At 38.5% G+C, this 27325-nt stretch overlaps 1 protein-coding gene across 1 annotated transcript in view; it reads left to right on the top strand.

Annotated features, from left to right (window-relative positions):
* LOC120771841 (pneumococcal serine-rich repeat protein) overlaps positions 1 to 27325 on the top strand; it is a 162416-nt gene that overhangs the window by 101439 nt on the left and 33652 nt on the right. Inside the window, exon 3 of the mRNA XM_040100084.1 lies at positions 7689 to 7812. Coding sequence (XP_039956018.1) covers positions 7689 to 7812 — 124 coding nt within the window. The remainder of the gene's footprint in view (positions 1 to 7688; positions 7813 to 27325) is intronic.

Below are 27325 nucleotides of genomic sequence, written 5' to 3' on the forward strand. Positions count from 1 at the left end.
TTCGAGTTGATCTGAGTAATAGTTTTGGAGATGAGGCGTTGAAATTTTGCGCGCTCGAAGTTAACTCGAGTTCAGTCACACTAGAAACTTTGAAAGCCTTTTCCCCGAAACTTTGTTTTCAAAGCCGGACGCTAAGATTTCTTCCGAACTATTAAATCGGTATTAATCCAAATTTAGACTGGTCTTCGATATATAATTTACCAGATCTGTTTTTGCAAACTAATCATAAATTACAACTATTTAAAAAAACAAAACGTGGAGAAATTTTCAACAAAATTTGAAATTTTTGTAAAACCGTCCGCCAAAGATACAATTTTCACTTTTTTTATTCTTCCTTCGTCTAATACTTAGTTTGCAGTGGTCGTCATCAAAAGGGTGGTACTTCATCCGAGACTGTTTTCTTCCTTCCATGAGTATTTTTTACGTGGTAAGTCCCAAACCCATCGCACAACTCTGGTGAGGATCTTCTCACTTTAGCCTGCCTTCAAACGGATGTTTTATTGGCTACACAGAGGATAAGAGGATACACGGTCTAAGACCGTAAGTCGTAAGTTGCTTGAGCCATATGTAAAATAATCGTTTCTGGCGATTCCAAAGTGAATGGCGCTTAGAAAAATTTCCTCACTTGCGTGAACTTCTACTCATGACACCATTCTCCTCAGAAGAATATCTGGTATAGGGTCTTAATTAAAACACGAATTTTTTCTTTGTACTTTTGATGAAACTGTAAGAAGTTGTGCTGTCAAAGCGGAGGGACTATAGAAAATGTAACGGTATTGAACGAGTTTTGAATATTTGCCTTTGCAATTTTCACAAAAACTATTCCAAATAGGCCGTTTCTTGCTCGAGAAAACCCACATAACCGCTTAGTTCGAAAATATTGATTTTTGCAACCTAAGCCTCTGAAACTAATAATCAAGGAAATTTAATGAGAAATTATTAGTTTTTTTGGTCATAGGTGAATTATACGCATCCAAAATTTGAATAAAGCAGCTTTCGAAACACTAAGTTCTTCAGAAAGCACATTTTTACCAAACCAAAAGTAAGCTTCATTATGCTGTACTATATACACGACGTAAAAAATTTCGCAACATTGAAGCTTGAGGAGGGCTCGTAGCGGAATATCATTATGCATGCTCCGAATTAGACTTTGCATTTGTATAAGAATGCATTGAGTTTGCTTTTGTTGTGATCATAAGTCATGGCTGCATAGCTGTATATAGTATATGTACTGGTGTATATGTAACGTGCTATATATATGTAATCGTATATATTGTAACGACTGCGTGCGCGCTTATTGCAATCGGCTGCAGATATGTAGCAGGCAAAGGTGTTGAGTTACAATAATTCTCAAATCGTTACGGCAGTGCAAGTATGTGTGACTTTTAGTATGGCAAAGTGTAACACTTAGTTTGGCATGTTGTTGTTGTAGTTTCTGTTGTTGCCGCTAGTTTCGCTGATTTTATTGCGTGTGTCGCTTTGTTGGCGCACGTCATTTCCACGCATTTCGTAGATAACCTGCTGTAACTAAAATATGTTTCACTATTTTTCCCTATGGGCTACTCACTGAGCGAAGAAGTTGGGGGTTGGCGCGGCGTGGTGCTGCCGCAAGTGTGTTTTTATGTCTTTGTGAGCCTCTACGTGCTTGTATGTATGACCAAAGGTGCGCCGGCGGAAGGTGTCGCGAAGCTGCTCTGGAATTTTAGAATTTATCACCGTCTACACATTTAAGTTGGAATGCGGAGCGAAAGGTGGCTTCCACGACCCCGCTTGGAGAGTTAGAGTACAGTGTCTCTTCAAGAGAGCCTTTTGTAAAATTAAATGGCAAGCAATGTGCGTAAAAACGGCATGCTGAGCTGGGTGTATGTAGATATGTATGTGAGCAGCGCTATGCAAATACATATGAGTGAAACTAATTAAGAGTTATTAATGGACCAATTTGCAGAATTCTTAAAATAACTACTATTTTATTTATTTTTTAATTTTTTATTTTAAGGATTCGTTGTATTTTCACACTTGATTGTATGTACGTGTATACAGAATATTTTTTTTTAATGAAATTTTGAACTTTTTGCCTTTTACAGCCTTTCTATAAGCTTTCATTGTTCTCTTATCAATTTATTATTTATATTTTTTATGCTAAACAAGTAAATGTGTAGCTCTCAAATGTCAACGTCTCACTTTCCTGCACACATACTTTTATACGCACTCTAATTTTTATTTTTATGCCCATAAATATTGACATAGACGCCATTAGCGCATTTTTCCATCTTTTTCCTCCTTTTAACGCTTGGGAACGCCGCCAGTTGGTCATTGCGTGTCAATATTTGGTTGGAATGTATAAATTCCGATTTGTCAATAGGTTAACAGTTATATTAGAATATTAATAGTAGAGCATTAGTCATCAGTACAATGTTATACAAATTATTGAATCGAAAACTTTTTATCCACTTGTCAATATTTTATGCTTGAACTCTCTGCTTTCACTAAGAAGCATCTATTTTGTGCTTGAGTTGTCTGCTTCCACCAAGAGCCCTCTCTTTTTCGCCATATTTTCTTTATTAATTTTTCTCTATACGAGTTTTTCAGGCTATGGAGAGTTTTCTTTAACAAAGATAATCTTCTTTATTGGCGTAGACAACGCTTACGCGGTTATAGCCGCACCAAAACCAACAAAAATAATAAGTTTTCATATTCTATATAAAAATATCTAAAACAGAAAAAAACCTCGATTTCACCAAAGCTATAATACCTTTCATAAATACTAAAGAACTTTGTTGGGACAGTGTGTATGACAGTTATATGATATAATGAACCGATCTGAACAAATTCTTCGAATATTACACCATTACCTCGGAAAATAATCCACGCAAAATTTCGTGAAGATATCTCTTCAAATGACGAAGTTTTCAATATAAGGACTTTAATCCAATCGTTCAGTTTGTATGGCAGCAATATGCTATAGTGATCCGATAACGGCGATTTCGCCAACTTAGTAGTTTCTTGAGGAGAAAAACAAGTGTACGAAATTTCAGAGCAATATTTCAAAAACTGAAGGAGTAATTCGCATATACAGACGAACGGACAGTAACCCGGCATGGCTCAATCGACTCAGCTCGTCAATCTGATCTTTTACGCGTATACTCTTATATATACTTTATAGGGTATCTGATATTTTATTTGGGGTGTTACAAATATCGTGGCAATCTTAATAGATCCCGTTCAGGGTTAAAAACGAAAACAGAATCGTAATATTCAGGTTCTATTTCTTACGAAAATTGAACCACTGATCCTTCGGAAGCTTGCAACGAGCCCACTCGGTTATTGCGCCCGTCCATTTAAGTGTAAACTGATAAAGCGCACACAGTGTGAATTGTGTTAGTTAGAGGTTCTTCGGAACGCAATAAGATCATCTGGGTTCCATTCAACATTTGAAGCTCTTTTTAAAAAACATATATGGAAAATTTTCTGAAAACACAGAGAGTTTACGCGTGAATTTCTGTCACAATAGAACCACTCACTACTTATTACAACATCTCAACAAAGCAAGAGCCCCTGCTTAACCGCGCTACTGCAGCAGAAACTCGGCCCAAACCCGTCTATGTCGCCTTAACCACAATATGATATAATATATTTACTATTATTGTATCTAAAGATAGTGGGAATAGTACTTAGTATTGTGTATTTATGAGTGTGTTTGATAAATTACAACGCCAGTTTACCGCAATTTTTCTGATAAGATTGTATAAACCATATTTTTTTTAGTTCAAGTAATAAAAATGGAATTTTAAGCTTTTAGTAATTGATCTATTGGGGACTTAGGAAAATTTATAGGCAAACAACGATAAACAAAAACTACACATACATACATAAATATATATATATATATGAGAAATGGACTGAATGGCATACTTAAGTGATGCAATAAGGGAAAACAATTAGTATTTGTACACAAGCCTCGTAAAAGGGTTTGTGGGTGAGAACCGCAGGCGCTGTTGAAAGCGTTTATAATAGTAATATAGTAATAAATCTAAATCGTACATTTATTGAAGCCTAAAATTGCATAATTCGTGTAAACCTTTAAATATGCCATTAACACATTTATTCAATAAAAAACACGATGGCGTTAATATACTAACTCTCAGCAGCTTTTATGAGCGCATACTGACGCCATCTTCGTTATTTGGCCAAAATTGAGTAAAAATCCCGGCCACCCGAAATAATCTTTGTGACACCACAAACAAGAAGAATACTACGTGTATAACAAATTTATTTTTTAATTATTTAATTGCTAGTTAAAATGAGAAAATAAACAGAAATTGCAGAGTTACCTATGACATTGTGCGATAAAAATTGAATGTTAGCCATAAGAAGTTCAGAACAAGTTCAATATTCTAAGAAAATTTGTTCGTAGAGCGTTTCTAAAAAGAGACCAATGGTTGAATGAGACTAAACCTCGAGATTTAAGCTTATATCCACTTCTGAAGTCCAGATGTTCCAAAAAAACACTTTTTATGTTTGAATAAAAACCCTTTTGAGCTTTAAGCATGCTTTAAAGAGTAGAAAGATATAATGGAAGGCTTTCTCACATTAGAAATATGTATTCTCCTAAGTTGGTAGGACTATCCTTAATTACTATGCCAAATATGAGCGAGATCTGTCAACCAGTTTGTCTAGAGCAGCTGCTTAGGTCGCCACACCTCAGTAGTGTGTAATGATTTTTGCAATGAATAAAAATATCGAACAAAGAATTGTCTCAAATTTTGCATTTTTTTTGTCCAAAATTTTGTGTGCAAAATCATGGCCAATGTTTAGAAAATGTCTACGGTGATTCAGTTTTACCAAAAACACAAGCCTACGAGTCGTACAAAGCCTTCAAAGACGCCGAGAGCTCGTAGAAGGCATGATTCATTCTGGACGAGCTTCGACCTCTTCAGCTGATGAAAATATTAAAAAAATAAAGAATACGGTGCTTGAAAATCGTCAAGCAAGTGTTAGAGAGATGGAATAAGAGTTCGACATCTCTCACGTGTCCGTTCCAATGACTTCGGTAGATATTTTGGTTATAAAAAGCGTTCTTGCTCGCCTCGTTCCGATAAAGCTGAATTTTATTCAAAAGGGTACAGTAAAGAGGTCTCTTTGAACAAGCTTGGTCATAGAAATTCCGATTCCATATTCATCGGGAGGACTATAACTGCCGATAAAACGTGTGTTCATGAGTTTGACATGCAAACAAGTCAATAATCACCGCAATAGATGGAAAAAACGAGCCGAAATCAAAATATCATGCCAAAGCTTTTCAAAAATCAAGGTGATGCTCATTGCTTCTTTGGATATTCGTGGTTTGGTGCATCATGAATTTGTTCCCGAGAGAACAGACGGTCAACAAGGAGCACTATTTGGCCGCATTAAAGCAATTGCAAGAAAACATCCGTCAAAAACGGCCGGAATTGTGGAAGAACAACTAATCGATGATAATGCACCATCTCAACGAGCCATGATTGTGACCGAATATAAAGCCAAAAACGTAATGAATACCATCGATCAAGCACCGTATTTACCAGATTTGGCTCCGGGCAAATTTTTCTGGTTCCTTAAACTGAAATTAGCGCGCCGTGGAACCCGTTTTCAGTCGATCGAATTCGCTGAAGCAACTGAAGACCATTCCAAAAAGTGCTTAGGAAGAGTGTTTCGAGGACTGGAAAATCGTTGACATAAGTGTATTACATCTAGTGGGGATTACTTTGAAGGCGACAAAATAAAAAGTGAGCTTCCGATCTGGGTTCCTTTTTGTCAGAAGTTAGGTTGTTAGACAGAAGTCTATAGTTTGATCAATAGAAAAGAACATGCTGAGCTTTTACCCAGCTTCAGATTTAATTCATGATTTAAACGGCCTAGATTACCTCTCCTTAACAAAAACATTACGCGAAGCTTTCCCAGCTACCTTATAGGAAAAATTTCACTTTCCTCCCGTCAACCTCATGTCGATGTGAGCGCCTTGCACCTGCTGGCATGTGCCACACCCACTTTGTGGTTAGAACTTAATTAATTAACTAGCCATTAGATGCAGGAAGCGCAGCAAAATCAACAACTAAGCACATATATCAACAACAGAAACACAAAAACAACAATAGCAAACAAACAAATGATATGCGAAACAACAACTTTGAAAACAGCTCAAAGACAACGTGAAGACAATGGTGAATGGCTTGTTGAGTTGGCGTACGGACAGTAATTTAATTATTAATTAATAATAGCAAAACGACTGGTGGACACTCAGCAGCAGTAACAACAAGAAATAAACACGCAACAATGAGGGTAATAAATGTTACAACAACAACAAGTGCAGACTGCAGAGCAGTGCTGCTGACATTTGCGCGCTGCGAATGCAATTTTAATTGCAAACATTAAGCAGAACAGCAACAAAAGCGGCTGCGTGCATGTGTGTGTGTGTGTGAGTGACCAACAGGGCGTATGCGTTGCCGGCGTTGATACATGGGCGAGCAATTAGCGTGTGTGTTTAATAGCGATATGCTTATTTATGCGAATCTAAATGCGATGCCACACAAACGAGTGTCATTACATAACTGTAATTATTATTATTTACCCTGTCGACGCTTTGCTGCAGCCACAAGAGGCTTTCGGGCGTTCAGTTGTGCAATTTTTGGTTTGCGCTGCTTCTTGTTGTTGGTTTGATAAAACTTTTTTTTTTGTTATTTTGACACTAATTTTTATTATTTAACTGTCATTGTTAGTTTTCTTACTGTTTTTTTTTACATTTTTTTTTTTGGTTTTTTTTTCACGATTTGTTTTTTCTTCTGTTTGCTGTGCCTTATGGCCATACAGACATCTGCGCTTTTATCTTCACCAACATTTCTTCACTCTGCTTCTTCCACGCCGCTATCTACCAAAATTTCAACTGATAAACAACATCAAAAGCAAAAAAAACTTCAGCTTCTTATCAGTTGTGTACATCAATAAACAAAAAAGTAAAACAAAAACTTTTTAACGCCACTGTACTTACACGCTACTGGTGTTTATTTGGGCGTGTGTTAGATACCACGACTGCCTGAGTTCTTATGTGTGTGTGAGTGTAACACCTGATTGTTTGTGAATGAATTAAATTAATCTGTTGCTGTTAAGCGCTTAGCCATTCAAGATCTGCATCTGGTTCGCACGAATCGTAAGGATGAGACGTAGGCGGATTTAGCGTGAATTTGGGTGGGGCGTTAATTATTATGGCCCATAGTTTTGGAGTGCAGCTCATAATTTTATTTGAATTTTGGTTATAAAATGGTTATATATTGGTTATCATACACTCATGAGTATTGAAAAAAATTAGAGTTTTGGTTACAAAATGGTTATATATTGGTTATAATATCTGACAACGATTTACATTTTTTTTTTTTGATGATCCGTTTCTTTGCACTTTAGGTGACAATATGTAAATTTCGATAAATAATATTTTGATGGAAAAACCGAATTCTTGCATGTGAGAATGTGTAGTATTTCTATGATAAATAAATATATGACATAGAACTTGAAAGTGATACTGAATATTGACAAAAACTTAAAATAAATAACAATTTATGCAGATTTGACTTAGTTTTTTACACAAAAATGTTCATTTTTTCAAAACAAAAATGTTGTAACTTATAGTACGACCTTTTATTGCCTTGTACTTGCAGGTGGTGATTTCGGGTGCATTATGTACAGTAGAAGATTATGTAATAATGTCACAGTGTGCACACAACAAAGCCATACATGTAGCTGCGGAAGGAACAGTCTCAGTGACAGACATTTCACAGACACGTAAGTAACTGATAATTGAAGACTAAATAATCTAAGGATAATAAAAGACAACGAAGCTAAAATTTGTTGCATTAAATGCATTTTTTATGACACAAAAAGTTACAAAAAGATCTTCTTTCCAATTTTGATCGTTCAGTTTGCAAGGCAGCTATAAGCTATAGTGCTCCGATCTGAATAAGATATACGAAAATTGTAGCACTGACTTGGCTTATAATAAATCCCAAATTTCATGAAGATAGCTTGCTAAATAAAAGAGTTTGCCTTACAAGGACTTACGTGTGATGAGGCCAGTTGTATGGCAGCTATATGCTATTTTGGGCCGATCTGAAAAATTTATTCTGATATTGTAGATATGCTTTGGGTTATACTCTGCGCCAAATTTCATGGAGTTAGCTTTTCAATTAAATTGTTTTTCTTAGAAAAACTTGACTCTGATCGTACAGTTTGTATGGCAGCTATATGCTATAGCCGTCCGATCTGAACAATTTCTCCAAAGATTGTGCCATTATGTTGGATAATGACGCACCTCGAATCTCGTGAAGATATCTCATCAAAAGAAAAAGTTTCCCATACAAGCACTTGATTCCGAACGTTCAGTTTGTACGATAGCTACATGCTATAGTGATTCGATCTGAACAATTTCTTCGGATATTAAAGCATTGCTTTAGGTTATAACTCAGGTCAAATTTCATGACAATATCGCATGAAATAAACAGTTTTCTATGCAAGAATTTAATTCCGATAGTTCAGTTCGTATGTCAGCTATATGCTATAGTCGTTCGATATCGACGGTTCCAACAAATAAGCAGCTGCTCGGGGAGAAAAGGATGTGTACAAAATGTCAAAGCAATATCTAACGAACTGAGAGACTATTTCGCGTATATACAGTCGGACGCAGCGATGGATAGACGGACGGTTGACTAAATGGACTCACTTCGGCAGCAAGAAAATTTCTATATTTTTTTTGCAAAAATTTCAACTAAAGGTGCAACCCAGCATCCACTTTCCTTGCCTTCTGCAGACACACCGGCTTTTTCATAGCCCACATGCTGCATGCCACATGCCTCGCCACACTTTCACAAGCATATGCCGCAAAGCGAATGCTGAGCAGCGAAAATTATTCAAGCACCTTGAACAAATGTTGCACCAAAATATTCCTAACTACAACAAAAACACGAAAGCAGCGTCTGTAACTCAGTTTATAGAAACGAAATTACAGCAACGGTATCGCAGAGCGCAGCGAAATCTACAATGTGTGCCAGGACACACACATTCAAAATGTACGTCTAACGGCACCAAAAAAAATCCCAACATCCCGCTTGTGTCTGCGAATGTAGCACGCGCTACTTGCAACAATTCCAACTGTTCGCTTTCTCGTTGCCTCTTTGTGCCTGCTGTTGCATTTAGTTTCGTTAGTTACTGGTGTTGTTGTTGTTGTTGTACAATGCGGTCACTCTCGTATCTCTTTGTTGCATTATGTTGTTTTGTCGATTTTCGAAATTTCAATTGTCATCCCTAAAAATACTAAATTTCTCCTGAGTTCCTAGAAGCGCCGTTAGACTGCTGGTTTTGTCAAAAAACAAAAATAATAACAGACAAAAACAAGAGTAAAGCAATGCTATTTGACCATCTTGCAACAGGTGAGGATGTTGCACTATAGTGGTTGAAGGCGAGGTCAGCTTGTATGCCTGAACCTACCGATCAAATAAATTGAGAGAAGCGTGCGGCGGCTATAAGAGCCCACAAGAGCGAGTGAGATCGTTAGTATCCTCTGCGTTTAGGTAGTTAGGTAGCTCTGGTCGCTGGTTGTTGTGCCTTGACTCTAATGCTAATGTGCGAAAAGTCTTTATGTCAATTTGTCCGCCTCAATGCCTTCGGTGTTTCCAATTGATTTCGGTGAGCACACACAGCGTCCGGCTGTTTCTGACCGCTGCTGGCCTTTGTTGCATGGCAAATTAACAGTCATTTGCTATTTGCACGCTGCAGCATGTGGCATGTGGCACGTCTGTATACCTGTTGGGTGTTGTAAGCATTTGGAAAATCCCATATTTACCCGGCTTAATCCCAATTTGTTTATGCGATGAGAACTCAATTTTCCTAGCAGAAATGCCTGCCTGGAATCCTGCGTAAGCCAGTGTAGGCGGCATCTTTGTGGCTTAGCTTAGGAATTCTCGTATATTACCTGTATTTTGGTGGTATTACGCATAGTTCATGAGGGGTATTTGCAGTGGCAACCATATGGGTTCCGTCAGTTTAAAGATATTTCTTGCATCTCATTTACCATTTAACGCGAAGTTCTCAGAAAAATCTAGAAACTTTACAACCTGACTAGCCTAAATCGTTTGTTTAGTGTCTGCCTTGATGTCTGGCAAAACTATTGGTGTTTCCTAAGTACATAGCCTGTTTCTACTGAGGAAAAAGTTGGAACTGTTCAATGAGAGTTTTGAAATCACCTACGGATCAAAAATGGCTATTGGGATGGAATCAACATAAAGTAGACAACATAAAGAAGATCAATATATACGTCGATAGCCGGCCAACAATTATGGCAATAGTCGCACATCGCATTACGTCGGAGAAAGTCCTTAGAAGCAGGAAGGCAGTAGATGTGGTAGCTGTCGGAAGTAGCTGCATATATACTGGGTGGGAGACATGGACGAGGACAACATCTGATGAGGCGGCGTTACCAATTTTCGAGATGTGGCGACGGCCACTACCTTAGTCGATGGAACGATGAGCTGTACGAGATGTACGACGTCATTGACATAGTTTAGCGAATTAGGAGACAGCGGCTGCGCTGACTAGATCTTGTCGTTCGAATCGATGAAAACACTCCATATATGAGGTAATTCGACGCAGTAATCGCCGAGGGAAGCAGAGGAAGACCTCTGTTGGAAAGACCACGTGGTGAAGGACCTGACCATACTTGGAATTTCCAATTAGCGCCAAGCAGCGAAAAGGAAGAACGATTGGAGCTCTGCCGTAAACTCGGCTATCACCGCGTAAGCGGTGTCTATGCCCATAAAGAAGAAAAATAAGACTACAATGGTATTCCGGAAAACGAAATAGTACCATCCGTCTGTTTATCGAACAAGAACAGGAAATACGGAAGACACTAAAAACAATATACAATGAAATTTCCGAAAGGGCTGACAGACGGGTCAAGGACGGAAAGAATGACTTAAGGAAATGCAAAACCCAAGATCATCTGCAAGAGCTCTGCAGGAAAATACGCAATCTTATTACTCACGCGGTCTCGAAAGGACTGCAGGACGGTTTTTGGTCTAACGATAGGTAACAACCTACCGGGATCACAGAAAGTGCAAGGAAGTAGGCACAAGAGAAACGTTGGAACACCTCCTATGGTTTTCTCCAGCATTATGTGGATCTCGGATTTAATATCTAGAAGCTTCGCAGTTCAAGGGACTAGATGATGTATCGAAATTAGATATCAAGCCGCACTTAAAGTTCGCAAAAAGGACTGTATGACGAATAAATCGCCTCAAAATATACTGTGCCCCTAACTGACAGACATTACTAGGGACCAGTAGGTTTTTGTATGACAGCCGACCAGTATAACCCAACATAATCTATGAAATCATCTCAATATGAAAAAAACACAACTTTTAGAAATTGAAAGCATTTTCCCCGACAAATCCTTGGGATCCTAGGGACAAATCCTGTGCAGTCAAACAACGAGTTTTATCGAGTTCTTTATACAGGATGTACAACTGAATGACGGCGATAATGAAACCACTAAACTATGAGATAACTTTTCCTAGCTCACGGCATACGTACCAATCCTAGGCGGTGGCTAAGGAAAACTCTGCGCGTTCCTTCGCATTTTTTTCATTCAGCCCGAAAAGAATTCATCCGGTATGCTCGCTAGCCCACATACCATACTTTGTTGCACTACATTTTGAGCTAACAATCAAGAATGGGCCATAAAGAGGTGTTAATAATGTGGAAAACATTTAGCACCTAAATTACGAACAAAGAACACAATGAGGAACTACTAAATGATGGGTAAATGATGCCAGCTTAACAAAAACGACAGACAAACTGCATATGAATGCTGTTGTTATTGTTGTTATTTTGAAATTGTAGAGCTGACGCTGCAGCGAAATGTTGTTCCGAGAAATCGCATATATGTGCAACAGCAACAACAACAACGCCAACAACAGCAATGCTAACAAGTAATAAAACACACATAAACAGAAAGAAACTGCCTAAAAAGGCCGCTTAAGAGACTGCATAAAGCATTTGCTAGAAGAAAAAAAAACGAAATCAATAAATCGATTTGAAGTTTGGAAAATGTTTGAAAAGCAAACCATTGAACCTGCTACGGCAGCCGTTACGTTAAAGAGCCATTGACAAACAAGCAATGGCAGTGCAACTATTTATCAATTAACGAGGCAGCCGAGCAGAGGAAATGCACACTTCATTAAAAAGGTGTTGGAACAAATAGAAAAAAGTCTCTAAAAAACAACACACGAAGTCATTGAGGCAGAAGTCGACGAGTCAAGCGCAGCAGTGACAGAAATTGTACAACTCAGGCGGTGAATGGCGGCGGAAGACGGGTATCTAGCTGAAGCGCTGCCATGTAGCGTAAACAAAACGCGGTGGCACTACGCGACGATCCCATTCACTATACTGCTGCTGCTGCCTCCGCTTCATCAAAGGTGGCCGGGTGGAGCAATCGATTGATACTTTTTCGAGCTAAATGCCTTTAAAGGCCGCTCAAAACGATTTGAGCAAACAGCGGCAGTTAGCAACAAAATCGAAAATATTAACTGAAAGGCAAAGAAGCTACGAATACAAAATCTTATCAGCCGAAAAGTGGCAACTACCTACCGCCGAAACGCACACAACAACAACAGCAGTCGGCGAGGCAGCGCCAACACCAGCAGCCGCACAACAACGCAGTACGCGGATACTCGCGGCGTGCAGCGGGCGCACGGTAGTCGAGCGTGCAGTAGTCGTTTGGGCAATGACAGCGCAAAAGCCATGTCGGCTATCAAGTGCTAGTCAATGTATTGAACAAGTGACCGAGGTATTGAAGACGGCGATCGCTCGGCGCTGGCTTGTCCCTTGCCGCACCGCCGCTGTTGACACCATTTCCAGCGCGTAGCGCGTAGCTTTTGGGGGTAGATGTACTTCATGCGCGGCTCATTGATTTCCATTCAGCTGGAGCAGTGTGTGTGCGCGCGTACCTCTTCCACCACTTGAGCATCTTGTTTGCGCTGTGCGTGTATGTGTGCGTGTGTGTTTCCCGAAAAAATGTTGGAAGAAAGTAAGCAAGCATGCGCTTTCCGCCGCTGTGTCAAACAATAGCGTATTTTTATTTCCCACACTCGGTGAAAGAGTTGAGCATCGACTGACTTGACTGCGCGATCATTGTCAATATCAACAGCGGTTTTCATTCAGCAGTTCGGGCGTTTTTCGTGCCAAGCAGCACTGTGTACAGCAATTATTTAGATATTTCACGTGTTGTGTCGGAAAGTTACAATGATCAGTTGCCGCATGTTCGTTCACTCACTCACTCACTCGTGTGTCGATCATCAATGCCGTTCGTATATGCTGCTTGTTCTTTGCTTTGAATACTTTTAAGCCCACAATATTATGAAAATATTTAAGCGCCAATTTTCGTTTCAATATTTTCTCGATCGGTCGGCTACCTTCGCCTACTGCGTGCGCCGTTCAAGTGGCTCGCAGAGTTTCTTTTTTATTGAAAAAGTGTTGTTCTCCGTTCTTTACACTCTTAACTCTTCTTTCATCTTCACAAGCGCTGTGACTGTGTTGTTTTTTCGTAAAACAATTTCAAATTTAAATAACAATAAGCGCGCTTGGCTTCAAAGTGTTCTCGCTTGCTTTATTGATTGGTGATCCTCAGTGATCTTTCGCTTGATCAGCGTCACAGTGATCATGGCTCGTACTTGTTCTTGTTTTTCATTGTTGTTGGTCATGTCAAATTGTTTGTGGCGCTGAACTTCTATGGCAGCCGTTACGGGTTTGAAGTTGTCTAGTTCCACGCTTTTTTATTCTGTTTAACCGTTTTCTTTTACGAGTGTGTGTATGTGTTATAATTTCTCTTATTGTCATGATTGTTATTGATGTTTGTGCATGTTTGAAGACCTGCAATTAAGTGCTTCAAGGCGACAATGAAGCACATTGAAGTGTCGCTGTAGAAAGATATTTGAATATGTGGTTGTGATGATGTTTAAAGGTAAAGCATGAAGAAAAATTCTTAGAAAAAAAGCATGGGAATCTTTGAAAACTCATTTGGTAAAAAGTTATTAATAAAAGTATATGGAATATTGGACAAATGTAAAATCGAAACACTAGTTATTTTATATTCATATAAATGTAGCAGTGTTTAAGTAAGAAAGCACATCAGCCAATTTCCTGTTTTTTTTTTGGAGTTACCATATAACTAGAAGTTTTTAAGAAAGAAGAAGAAGAACACTAAACTCGTTTAAAATGACTAGTGAAGCCGCTGAGATTTTAAGGCAAATGTAAATATATTTAAATTAGATAAGTAAATGAGAATCATACCGCGACCTTAGGTCTATTGTGCCCTCTCCTAAGTCACAACATCTCACCCAGCCCCGAATATTGATAAATTCCAATATACTGCAAGGTGCCATTGAGGCGATATGATCTATATTTGGAAACATGGATCCAAAGGCCTTTACTCTGCGTCTACAGACTGCCGTGTAGTCAAATAGCAGTAACCTGAGTTACATATTTAAATCTTTTGAGGTGGATAAGGTTCCTGAGGCCAGGCAGAGATATGCGTCTCATAAAGCTATTCTAGTGCCGCTACATTTCTTTTCTCCAGTGCTCTTGTACGAAGGTGCGCGTAGATACTTTGGTTAGTATATGAACTTGTGAAACACCAACCATATCTCTTTCAAGCGGGCTTTTTCTTTAAAATTTTCTTCATGAATACTTTGCATTTGGATTATTCTATACAATTTTGTATGGGTAATTAAGACTTTGTGCTGCTTAAGCTGTAATTGTTCCTTAAACAATTCGCATAATACTTGAAAATATTTATTTCCAAACACTATATAATATTTATGACGTTTTTATCTGATTTTAAGGCCTCATTGCTTTTAGTGGCATTATTTTTTGACAGAGCTGCTTACGCGTAAAGCTCATTATTATACTTTAAGCCCACAGGCTTAACACTTCAAAGCAGCCAAATATGTAATATGTAGGAGTAGCCATACATAACATCGTTGCTGCAGTAATGTCGGCGAACTTTTCAGAATTTTGCTTGTTAAATAAATATGTATCGTTTTCAAAATCGAGTTCGCCATAAAAGCGATTAAGGTTGTCAGTGGCGAAGATTTATATCTACTAGAAGACAAAGGCATTTCGATTTGGACTCATCAATTTAGCAAGTTTTGTGTAACAATTTTTTCCTTATAATATAATTACGTTGTATTTTGATATTTATCAGAATGTATGTATTTGCTCTCATATAAATTGATGTTGCTGGGATTAACCGCTTCCGCTAATTGCTGATACATGATATATGTTGATTCTGGCACAATAACCGATTTTTTATAATTGGATTTGTGCAAAATTATCAAGCATTGCTTGTTTCTGTATACAATACATATACATTTGTTGAACTATTTGTTGCCTGCTTGCCTTATAACCCACTTTCATCGTCTCCAAGCCATGGAAAGAGAAAAACGGCAAGTACTTACAATTAAATGACACAAAGTCTAAGCGTTTATATGTGTGCCAGTGAGTAGGTGAAATAAATTCCCGGGAAATGATAAACCACAAGCTTTGAATAGTTCAAACCACAAATCAGCAACAACTGGCAGCTGGCAATGACAAGCTGGGTCTTGCGAAGCGCTCTATGTGTATGGCAAATAGGTTAGAAACTAGAATAAAATCATTAAAGTAATAAGCAATGTAGTACTAAGAATTATTACAAGGCTAAAATGTTCGAAGACTAGAAACTATACGCATTTAATTGAAATATACATATATGGATATATGTATATGCATTAGAGCGGGTCGATATTTTTCTTAAAAATCGTTTATTGCTGATAAATTCGCTTATTAATGATCGCGTATGCGGAAAATATTCCACTGACCATTCTGAACAACTTTGCCTAAGAGACTATAGGTCTAAAACCGATTTCATCAAAGCGGGGATTTTTAAGGCGAAGATTAAAAAGTCGAATAAACAGTTGTATGGGACATATGTATGATCGAACGGACTGTTTCCGAGAAATAATCTATAGAATAACATAATGCAGTTATGTATTCAATTTCGTTCTTATATCTCAAAAACTGACGAACATACTTTTATAATTCCAAAAAAAAATCGCCGTAAACATCGCTGGTTCGAAACTGGTTTCAGACCTACATTCCTTTAACCAAAGTTGTTCACAATGATCTGTAGAATATTTCTCGCATATGCCATTTTCCCCTTTCTGGCTTCCCGTAAATCGATCCGCTCTAATATTTATACTCATATTGTAGTGATTTTTCCATTTTTTTTTGGCTCCCTCTAAATTGACCCTCACTAATATGCATAGTATGAATTTATAACCTTAAATATACAATGTTGTCATTAATTCCTTCTCTCGATAGCCAAAATCACAACATTTGTGCGGTATTCCCAGTAAATTGATTAAACAATTGTCAAAATGAAAACCTCGAGATTATTACAAGCATACTCCCTTAATGCCGTAATCCATTGTAATGAATTTTGACATTTCAATTAATTTATTTTTTACTTTCAACACACACATAGTTTCCGACCCTTTTACGAAACTTTTATTTTAGAGTCCATAACAACCCAGCATATCCCAAACGAAAACATTAGCAATCAACAGGACAATTAACAGACTCTCTTTGACACCCTAAAATAAATAAACACATGCCAAATACATAATTAAAATGGCTAGTTTAATACATGTACGTGGGTTGCCTTTTATATTTCGGGATTTGGAAACCGTAGTGTTGCAATCTGGTAACTCACAACTTTGTCGTAAAGTTTGACACTTTTTATGTTGAGCGTTCTGACGCTTTTTGTGTTGTTTACAGTAACTTAAAATATTCATTACGGCCAAAAAATGGAATTAATGATTATTTTTTACAATTTTCGCCGCAAATTAATTCAGCAACGGTGCATCGATGAACTTCATTCACTTTTTAGCCAAGAAGCTCCATTAAGGACCAGTGATTATCAATGGTACGGTAAACTTAAAAGTGTATAGATGCTAATGGAGCATATTTTATAAAACCATAAAAGGATTTTCGATATTTAATATTTGCTTTTGTTGTTCTCAAATTTGAAAATATAAAGGGGAACCCTCATAATATTTGTGTGAGTACAATAAGTGGTAAGCGGCCACAAACACGGTCCACCATAAAGCATGAAAAAAAATGACTCGTATTTGAGTAAGTGAAATATGGCAGCTGAACATGAAATTTCGAATAAATCGGTTCGAAGGACACACAAGGAATTTAACAGTAGATTACGATGAGGGGAATGAAGGTGAACCATTAGACATTCAAGAAATAATGTTAATATATATCCTTTTGCAAGACACAAGCTTTAAGCTGTCTCTCCAACTCATACATAGGTAAATCAATTTATCAAGAAACAAGTAATATATTCGAAGCCATGAATAATTCCACAACTGCCTTTACAAATATAATATAGAATTCTAACGTAAGTAGTACATATACATATATACTTGCGTGCATTCATTCAGTGATTTTCCTTCAGCGTGAGAACAACAAATATTGACGTCTCTCCTGTCCTCTCGCCCAAATCGGTTAAGTTAAACACCTGTGCCGCATTCACACCTGAATGTCTGCTCGGAACTATTAAATTTGTTATAACGGCCCCACATCATCAACTGGTCGACATCATAAGCTCATTTTCCCTCATCATTACGTCGATAGACAGCAGACAAGCCATTTTAAACACGTTAAAGTCACCTTTGGGGCATTCATATTTTCGTTTTGTTGTTTCGTTGGCGTCAGAATGAACTGTTAATTTCTTCACCAAATATGCGCTGTGTGGAATTTGACGCACCTTCAAGGCATTTTCCCCCAGACATTGACTTGGCGTAAGCAAACAAACAGTTTCATAGACTCGCTTGTAGATTTAGATTTGTAAGGCAGAGTTCATTATGTGTTCGGTATTTGTAGAACTTTTTTGAAAATAGAATGGCGTAAATGACAACAGCAACTATTTGTGGTGGAAGTTGATTTCCTGAAGGAAACTGGAAGGTTTGCTTAAAAATTCGGCTCCTTAAGCGTAAAGCAGATAGTTGGACTTTTTAAGTGCCGAGACTGCTCAGACTACAAAGCTTTGGAATTTCGCCGAAAGAAAAACGATATAAAAGAAGCCACTCATATTGAAAGCAAATTTGAGTTTTGGTTATAAAATGGTTATGTATTGGTTATAAACTGGTTATATATGTCAAGGAAAGCTGAAAAGCTATAAAAAACGCAATTTCGATTTCTTTGATGATACGTTTGTTTGAATTTATCTGACAATTTGTAACAGGTGTGCTGATAAATTCGTAGACTAACAAGTTTCATTCGACAAACTTCGATTTTAATATTCAATATAGTTAAATTCGGGGCGATACAGCGATTATATATAAATTTCAATATAATTCTTACAACACACTTGTCCTCAAAGTGCACTCGTCAAACTGTCGATTGGACTCCGGTGTAAAATGATGGAGGCTTCTATCATCCCTTGTCACATTTCGACACACAAGTGTCGGTTTTATTACGACTAAACAGCTTCAAGCACTCCTCAGAATCATCAATTCGTTTTTACCTTGGTTGGATAGTGGGCCCCCACATTACTATACATATCCAACACGTTCCTTTGACATCTGTAGAGTCTCAGCTATCTTGAATAACATCACTTGTTCGTTGTTATTGTTGTTTAGGCAACTAATACCGTTAGGTTGGTAAGAATTAGATAGTTTGTGGTCGACATCTTCCAACGGTAGGCACAGAAAACGTGCTGTTTCGACGGGGTCGGACCAAAGGGAGAGAGGTGTCAGATGAGTAGGGTTAGCAGGGCATGCAAAGAAGAGACCAGTGTCATGCGGGGACTCATTGCACGTTGGACATATGATAGATACATATGTGAGGGTCTATTCTGGATAAGTGGGAGTTCAACCTGCTACAGTATCCAAAACGAAGCTGCTTGATGTTTGTTTTGGTAAGAGCCGCTTTTGGGCGTCCACTGCAAGCTCGTCGTCCTCGGTGCTCATTTCGCCTCTCTTAAACTTAACAAACCACAAACCACTTCTCTAACAAACAACTTCTTGATTTTCCTAGCTGTAGAGTTCGTATAATGTTAAACAAGCTAAGCCTGGTTACAAGCAACTCTTTATAAACACACGAAGTTCCTTTTTATCGATTTTCTTTCATCTAACAAAAGTGGCTTGACTCAAAAGGCTATATTTCTCAAACTAATAGTTCGACAGTTGCCAAATTTGTACACGTATCTCTTGAAGGTTAGCGCTAACTAAAACTCTTATTGATATAATACCAGTAATGCCATCTCTGTGTCAGCCAACGAACTCTTCAGCCCACCTGTAACGTACATTGACTCAAAACACAATTGGAGTACCGCCTGAAACTGCGTGTTCCATGCCATTAGGTCGATGATCTTTTATTAAGTAATATACTCAAATTGCTACCCTTCATTCATTAAGCAATTGCTGTTGCTACTTGGAAGTCATCAATATTGAATGCCTTTTCAGGTGCACTTAACGCCAGCTACAGCGTTTTTCTATGGAAAGTACCAGCTCCTATGCCATATACATGAATAATGAACTTTAATATTTCGAAATGTTACAGACGCTCGCGTGTTGGCATGCAAATTGTTTCGTCTACCAAAAAAAAAACTCCTTAACAGCTGAGCTTTAGCAGTATCCTCAGCAGTCCACACGGTTATGTGTGTCAGTTTATTTTGGAGCATATGCTGCAGGCTGCGTGTCAGTGCAATATTTTTAAATGAAAAATAAATGGTACAAAAAAAGCATGTAATAAGTGGCGTGTTAATGTGCCCAAAATGGCATGAGGTAGCTGCCACCTTTCGTTTTTTATGATTTCGCCGGCGGCGCCAAAATAACTACTCGTACTTTGGCGCTATCAAGACGAGAAACAGTGAATTCTTTTTGCAAGGCTTCTACAAGACGGCTACGCGTACATTTTCTAAAGTCAGCTGAGTTATTTTTTCACTCACTTTGCATGCCACTTGCTCTTGCACAACGCCGCTCGAAATAATAAACAAGAAATAATGACGTATTTTAATGTGCTTTTTGCCCTTGGCTATGCGAAATCGTATTAAGGCACGAAAATATCACTTGAGGAACAAGAAAATTAAACACTTTTAAAGTGCAAGGCGAGGAAAAGGCTTCAGGGAACTGACATTGCGTGTCAGCGCGCCATGCCTCAAGCGCGGGGTACACGGACCCAGACACGCTATAACTGTTTAGATACAGTTTAAGCGGCACACACGCGCTGCACATTAAAAATCACATACGAAAATTAACGCTGTTTCAAGTTAAAATATGCAGCAGGGGAATGAAGCGAGGTTAGTGGGGAAACAGAAGAGAAAACGCGTCAAGTTAGGCGCGCGCTGACACCGCTTATTTATTACCCAAAACAAGCTGAGGCTAAGGTGCGCTTTGAAGGATATTAATTGCTTGAAGATAAAGCGATTTTCACGCTAAACGCAAAATAAATGAATTTGCATTAGATATGGAAGAAAATGAGAAATTAAATCCAGAAATAATATTTCAAAATCTCTTCACTTTGTTATTATACCAAAATCAGCATAAATACGTCATTGAAGAACGACAAGATCACTTAACGGCAAATACGCTCAACAAAAAACTCTCACCCAGCTCTACGACCGGAAATTAGACTTCACATAAACGGCGCTAAGCCAGCCTACCGTTACTGTTATGTAAAAAGCCTGTCAGTCGCTTCAAAACACCATCAGCCAAAACATGAGACGCGCCGACGATCTAATGATCATATCACCACACAAATCAGACCCAAACAATCACTTGCTACCACAAAAAAGTCGAAAAGGCAAAAAGGATGCGATAATAGCCGCATCATAAATATATAACCTACAACAATAGCAACATATAGCCATAACAAGAATGGGAAAACAAAGCAAGACTAGCATTCACAATGTTAACTACCTACATAACTGATATGATCGATCAAAGAAAGGTCGACTGATCGATTTGAAGCAAAATTGTACGTTTTAAAGATAATACCATCAAAACGCTGAGGGCTTTGAAATGAGCCGCACACATACAGCAAATACAAGAAGAGAAGAAAGCGAACTTGTGTGCTGTAAGCATGATCCACGCTAGCCACTAACACAGAGATGCCCATGAAAAGGGCTGAACGAGCAGCATTTAGTCGGTTGTTAGGCGTTTGACGTACAGCTAAAATACACAAAATGCTGAAGTGGCGGGAGTGAACGAGTAAAACGCATAAATGCATGAAAAAAGCAGCAATTTAATGGCTTTTTATGTGGCAACAATGCTGTACGCGCGGCAAGCGCTTGGCGGTGATCCACGCACACGGTAGACATGATCGATATACAACAGGAATTACGATCAATTTAAAGGGTATTTAGGTGACTGATTGCGCCATGTTACACACAACAATGATGACCTTTATGTTGGGCTTTATGTTGGCATGTACCTGACAGTTGCGCGTTCGGCTGCGTGCTGGTGTCAGCAACGAAAGACCAGTGAGCACCACATAACAGCGTAGATTTATTTGATGTGCTTACTTTGCGACGTGATAAAGGATGGGCACTGTGTGCGCAACATAGGCTGATATAAATAATATTGATTGCAGTGATGAAGGATTATCAGAGCAATTATTTAGTGCTGATGTGAGGTGTTGAGCGTTAGAGAAGCGTTTGGAAGAAAGATGGCTTTGACTATTTTTAGACAGTTCACACGAGATTGCGGTTGTAAGCAAGAAAAAGTGAGTGCAATATGTCTCAGCAGTGCAGAAGGAGCAAAATTTAAGTGTACAAACCAAGTAAGGTAGACACTATAGTAAATATTGGGTAGTCGAAAAAGTTGTTGCCCAATTTTTCGCCTAGGAACCAGACAAATTTTACACAGATGAAATAATGTCTCTGGCGAAACAATGGCAAAAAATGGTCGACCAAAATGGTACACCAAATGTTCATTAAAGTTCATTATAAATATAAGAAAAATAAGTTGAAGTTTAATTAGAAATACGAAAAGACTTTTTCGACTACCCAATATAACGGATTTTATGCTTCCTTGTTATTTTTGAAAATTTCTTTTTGAAGAAAATATATTTTAGATGTTTTGGCATAACGTTTATTGTTTGCGCAGCTCGTGGCGCCTTTCCTGCCTTCATGTAAACACTATTGCACAGTCACTAAATGCCACGCCTTGCAATGTTGCGTTACCAAACCAACAACTCGACATTGTTGCTAACTGTTTCACATTAAGGAAATCGCATACAATATGTATTTAGACATTTGCCACACGCAATGCCAGCCATTGAGGTGAAGAACAGTAAATATTTAAGGAAAAAAACGAAAAGGCACTGGAAATAAGGAGGTGGGGCAGCGGTCAATTGATTCGTTGGAAAATCTAGGTGTGTGTTCGGCGCTGCCACACTATAATTATTTGTATAACTTTTTGTTTTTGTTGTCTTTTTTAATTTTTTACTACCAAAGAACCACAGCAATAACTGATTGAGTGGCTAGCAACAGCAAAAGCAGGCATTGGACCACAGAGCCGTTGATGTTTGCCTTACTTCAGTTAATTATCACTTTGCGCTTAACAGTGGAGCGGTAAAAATGTTGGCAAAAATTAACGAAAACAACTTAAATTGTGAAAATGTATGCAGATATATGCAGAGAGTATGCGAAAAAATGAAGGTGGGCCCCTTAAGGCGCTCAACATTGACAGTTGTAATGCAATGTCACTCAATGTCAGACGTGCTAATAGACACAGCCAACACGGACACACACAAGCACACGAACACACAAGCACATACACACACACACACTGACGCACGAGCATGCAGAGTTGCACAGATGGCTGAACAAACAGACGTCAAGCCTACCAAACACACAGACACAGGCAGAGTCAGAGGCAGAGGCAAACACGCACACAAACAAAGAAAACATAAGCAAGTGCGCATACAAACACCATAAAACACACACATACATACATACATATGCACTTGGCTAGCTATGTACTTATGTATATTGCTTGGCTGGCAGCCGGCCTTCGTTCGTTGATTGTCCAGTAGGCGGGGGCTGTGAGCGGCGCAAATATGCCAAAAACAAACAATTTACAGCAATAACAACAACGGTAATGACGACAGCAAAGTGTGCTCATAAAATCAGCCAAAGTGCACGCAAGAATAAGGCATATACATATAGCAAAAACAACAACAAGAACAACAAAATATGGCTATTAAACAACAATAACAAATGCTGACAGGACAACGTCGCCAGGCTGGCAAGGATACTACTGCCTAGCTGCGCACACAAGCCGTGTGGCTAAATAGAATACGCCAAAAACAAAAAAAAAACAAAAAAATAAAACAAAAAAAAACAAAAAACGAAAAAAAAACAAAAAAAAAAAAACAAAATGAAAAACAGCCATCATTAAGCAGACAAGGTGGTAAAAGCAAATAAAGAAGCGTTGAAAAAGTTTACAGGCAAAAAAAGTTGAGTGAGTGCGTGCAAATAAATTTTGTAGGCCACCCGGTGGGCAGCACGGGACACGCACTGCTACGCAACTGCCAGGCAGACACACTAGACACACACACGCACACACAAACACTAAGGCGCGCAGCTGACGGAGCCATCTGCATTTGTGGCAGCACGATCACTCGGCCTGCGTTGCTTGACATTTTTATTGAGTTGTTACATTTATGTCAAGGGTTTGCGCTGGGCGGTCAACGCATAGCTCACGCTGTTGCTGATGCGACCGTGGCTGCACTCAGTCGCGCAGTTGGCAGTTTTACTTTCGCAGAGACAATATTGCAAAGTAAAGAAGAAGACAGCTGTGCGGCACTTAGTGGTGATATGGTCAAAAAGACGGCTAGAAAAGATGCCTGCAATGCCACGCAACTACAGCAATGCAAGGCTTGCAAAAAGTATAAATTATTTTCGATCTTCACACTGAACATTGGTCAAGTTCGACGCTTTCGCAATGCAAAACCCACACATACATGCATGCAGCGGACAGTGGACAGCGATGCATATGGCGACCGCTGCATGCATGTATTTCGTTGGAACAGTGCAACACAGCTGACAATGCAACTGCCGCCCGCGTGAATGTCATAGGTGTTGTTGTCTACCGGTGGTCCATTGCTGCACGTTCGGCGACATGCATGCCACATGCACATCCCTCACGTCCTTCGCAGAACTAATAATTGCGCATTTTTATTGCCAATTCGGTTGTTATTGTTTTTGTTCGCCTTCCTTTGAGCCTTTGTGTTGTTTGCAGAAAAGGACCACATAAATCAGACTCCCGCATTTGCCGCCGCAATCCGCAAAGCCTCTCTATCGTCGTAACTCGTAACCGTTGTTGCAGCGGTTGATCTGTTGATTTTATGTTTGTTGTTGTTGTTGGCGTTGGTGAAATTACGTCAATCCTATTTTTGCGCACTAACTTTCGTATCGCTGTCTTCACCGACTTTTTAACGAGCCACAAAATTGTCGTAAAATTTCGAGCTTATCTCGTTTAATGAGTTGCTTTTGGTCACTTAATTGTAACGTTTAAGATTATTTTTGGAGAATGAAGTTATAATACCAGGGAAGACAATAGAAGAGATTGGGAACGCTTTCTGGTTTATTTTTGGAAGAAATGACGATTTATTTCTCAGCATGGTCGCCTTTCATCCTCGAATCAGCAAAGATCCAATTTCTTTAACCCGTCTGGATTCATGAATCATCGAAACTTGAACTTCTTTGTTCCGTCTGCGTCCATGTTTTATCGACGGTCTTCGAAAATAAGAAATAATCCGAGTGCTAGCAAACGAGCAAAATATGGCCGATCTGTTGAGGTGTTCGTTTACTTGATTCTGTTACACATCTTCAATCAAATCGAAGCCGAGGAAAATTATTTTCGAATTTTAATAAGAGGTTTACCAATATTTTCGGTAAAAAGTTCATAATAATAACTGGAATCCACATATTCGGTGTCTGGAGGCTTGCATAGTTTTGGATCGACTTATCTAACAGGTTGACCGATATTTTCGATAAAAAGTACGCAATAGGAACTGGACAATTTTTAGTAATAAAGCGGAGTACCTCAATCGTACTTTTTGTAGAAAATTTTATTTGAATATATTGGTTGATTCTTGATATGTGTACTGGCAAGTAAAAAAATCAGATTAAAAACTGTGTTAAAAACTGTGTTATATGGGAAAATGGCGTGTTTTTTGTCTGATTATGCCTATTTTCACACTGTACGGCAGGAATGTCTGGAAAATATTACCTACCGAATTTGGTTGAAATCGGTTGAGTAGATCCCGAGATCCATCCAACCCTTTGCCCAAATTTAACAGTCGGGTCTAAGTAACCGGAACGGACCTGGATTTTTAGCCGACCAAGGACTGCCAAATCGGCAGCATTCCTCCAAATTACTTTAAGAATATTATCTCCCGCTACAACAACAACAACCAAATTTGACCCCGGCTCCTATCAAGTTCTTCTCTACCATTTCGGGTGTAAACTTCTATGTTTCTGGCGCGTTTACTTACATACATATATGTATATATTTATCGCACTTTTAGTAATTTTTAGGAAATTGAAGCTCGTGATCTCGGCGACAAAAAGATGGCGCTATTTCCTATATATCACAGCGACCTTTTGAAAGAACACTTCGGTGAAGTTTTGGGCAGGAAGATCGTGTGATATCACACCGTAGGAAAATGTTAAGTCTAAAGTCCGCACAATCCCGCTTCGATTTAGGCCTTGAAGCAAAACATCGCGCGTGTCGTTCGCCAGTTGTCAGTCGAAATACTCCAACGAGTCATCGAATGTTAGTCTCAACGAATGGCGGCGACATTTAAAGGAGTTAAAAAATGTGCCGAAGAATGTTCTTTCAAATGATAATAAATATTCCGCATTAAATTTGAAGGTTCTGGGTGTTTTCTTTAAAAAAAAGTAGGGAATCTCGAAATGGATAACCCTTTACATATGTATAACTCCATATCTACTATATCTCGATTAGTTCTGGATGATACAAACAGCCCTTATGTAAACAAAACTATCATACCCTGTGCAACATATGGCGAGAGTATAAAAAGGAAATGAAAAATAAAATCTCGAAAACGATATATGTATATATCAGGACTGAAGCTTACAAAAAATATTTTTTTTTGGAAAATTTCGCAACAGGCCAACTGGATAACAGTACTTCACCTCATTGCACGCTTATGTAAGCTCAAGGTTCAATGCTTTTGCGCATTATTGAATCGGTGCACACATGAATTATTATCAGCTTCACTCATTAAATGCAAATAAAAGTCAAAAATAATATTTTGCAATTAAATTCAAATATGTCTACGTGCGCATAATTAGCGATGGAACACCTGCATGGTGCCAGCACCCACTGCTCTGCGCCCAAACAACGCGAAACCATAATAAAAATCGTGCTTTACATATGCAGTGATGACCGTGCGACCAGCGGCACGTACCGCAAGCGGCCGTACAACAAAAACGCAAAGTGTCAGTGCTCGCTGATGAGCTCACGAATGTGTGGCGAAGACCAATTGTCGCCATTAAAATGCAACGCTGTGTGCCTGTATGCTTGTGTGTGAGCGTGCGCTATTTTTAAACAATGGAATGAAGCAGAAAGTTTTTATTGGAGTGACAATTTATCAAATTTTATTGCAGACAATTTTTCGTTCAGGCGCCCCACATAATTTTTGTTGGTGTAAATGAGCGCCTTTTAATGCGCGAGTTTTTTTTTTGGGTGTGCTGCTTTCTGTGCTCTATAAAGGTATATATGTAGGTAAATATGTGTATTGTTTGCTTTACTTGTTTGATTTTATGCGGATATTAGCATGGCAATAGTTTCCTGCATTTTGTTGTCGCTTTGGCATTTTTATTTTATTTTTTTTCATTATTTTTAATTTTTTTTCTTTCGTTTTTTTTACTAATAAATTTTTCTCATGCAATAGTTATTACTGCTGTGCGCTCTTTTTATTATTTTCTTCCTATTTACGCGCATTTTTATTGACAGCTGGCCGCTCGCAGCGCCGCAGCTTTAATATTTCTGTCATGCTGCGCATTTGACGTTTTATTGCGCCTAATTTTATGCTGATGCGTTGCATCGCTTGAATATCAAATTTATTTCCATTTTTTCTCGCGCGTTTTCGAATACGCTGCCAAGCATTATTTCATGCCAATAATAAAAAAAAAGTAATAATAAAAAAACAACTCTGCATTTTT

The sequence above is a fragment of the Bactrocera tryoni genome, chromosome 3, assembly GCF_016617805.1.
Source record: "Bactrocera tryoni isolate S06 chromosome 3, CSIRO_BtryS06_freeze2, whole genome shotgun sequence".
Classification (NCBI taxonomy): Eukaryota; Metazoa; Arthropoda; class Insecta; order Diptera; family Tephritidae; genus Bactrocera; species Bactrocera tryoni.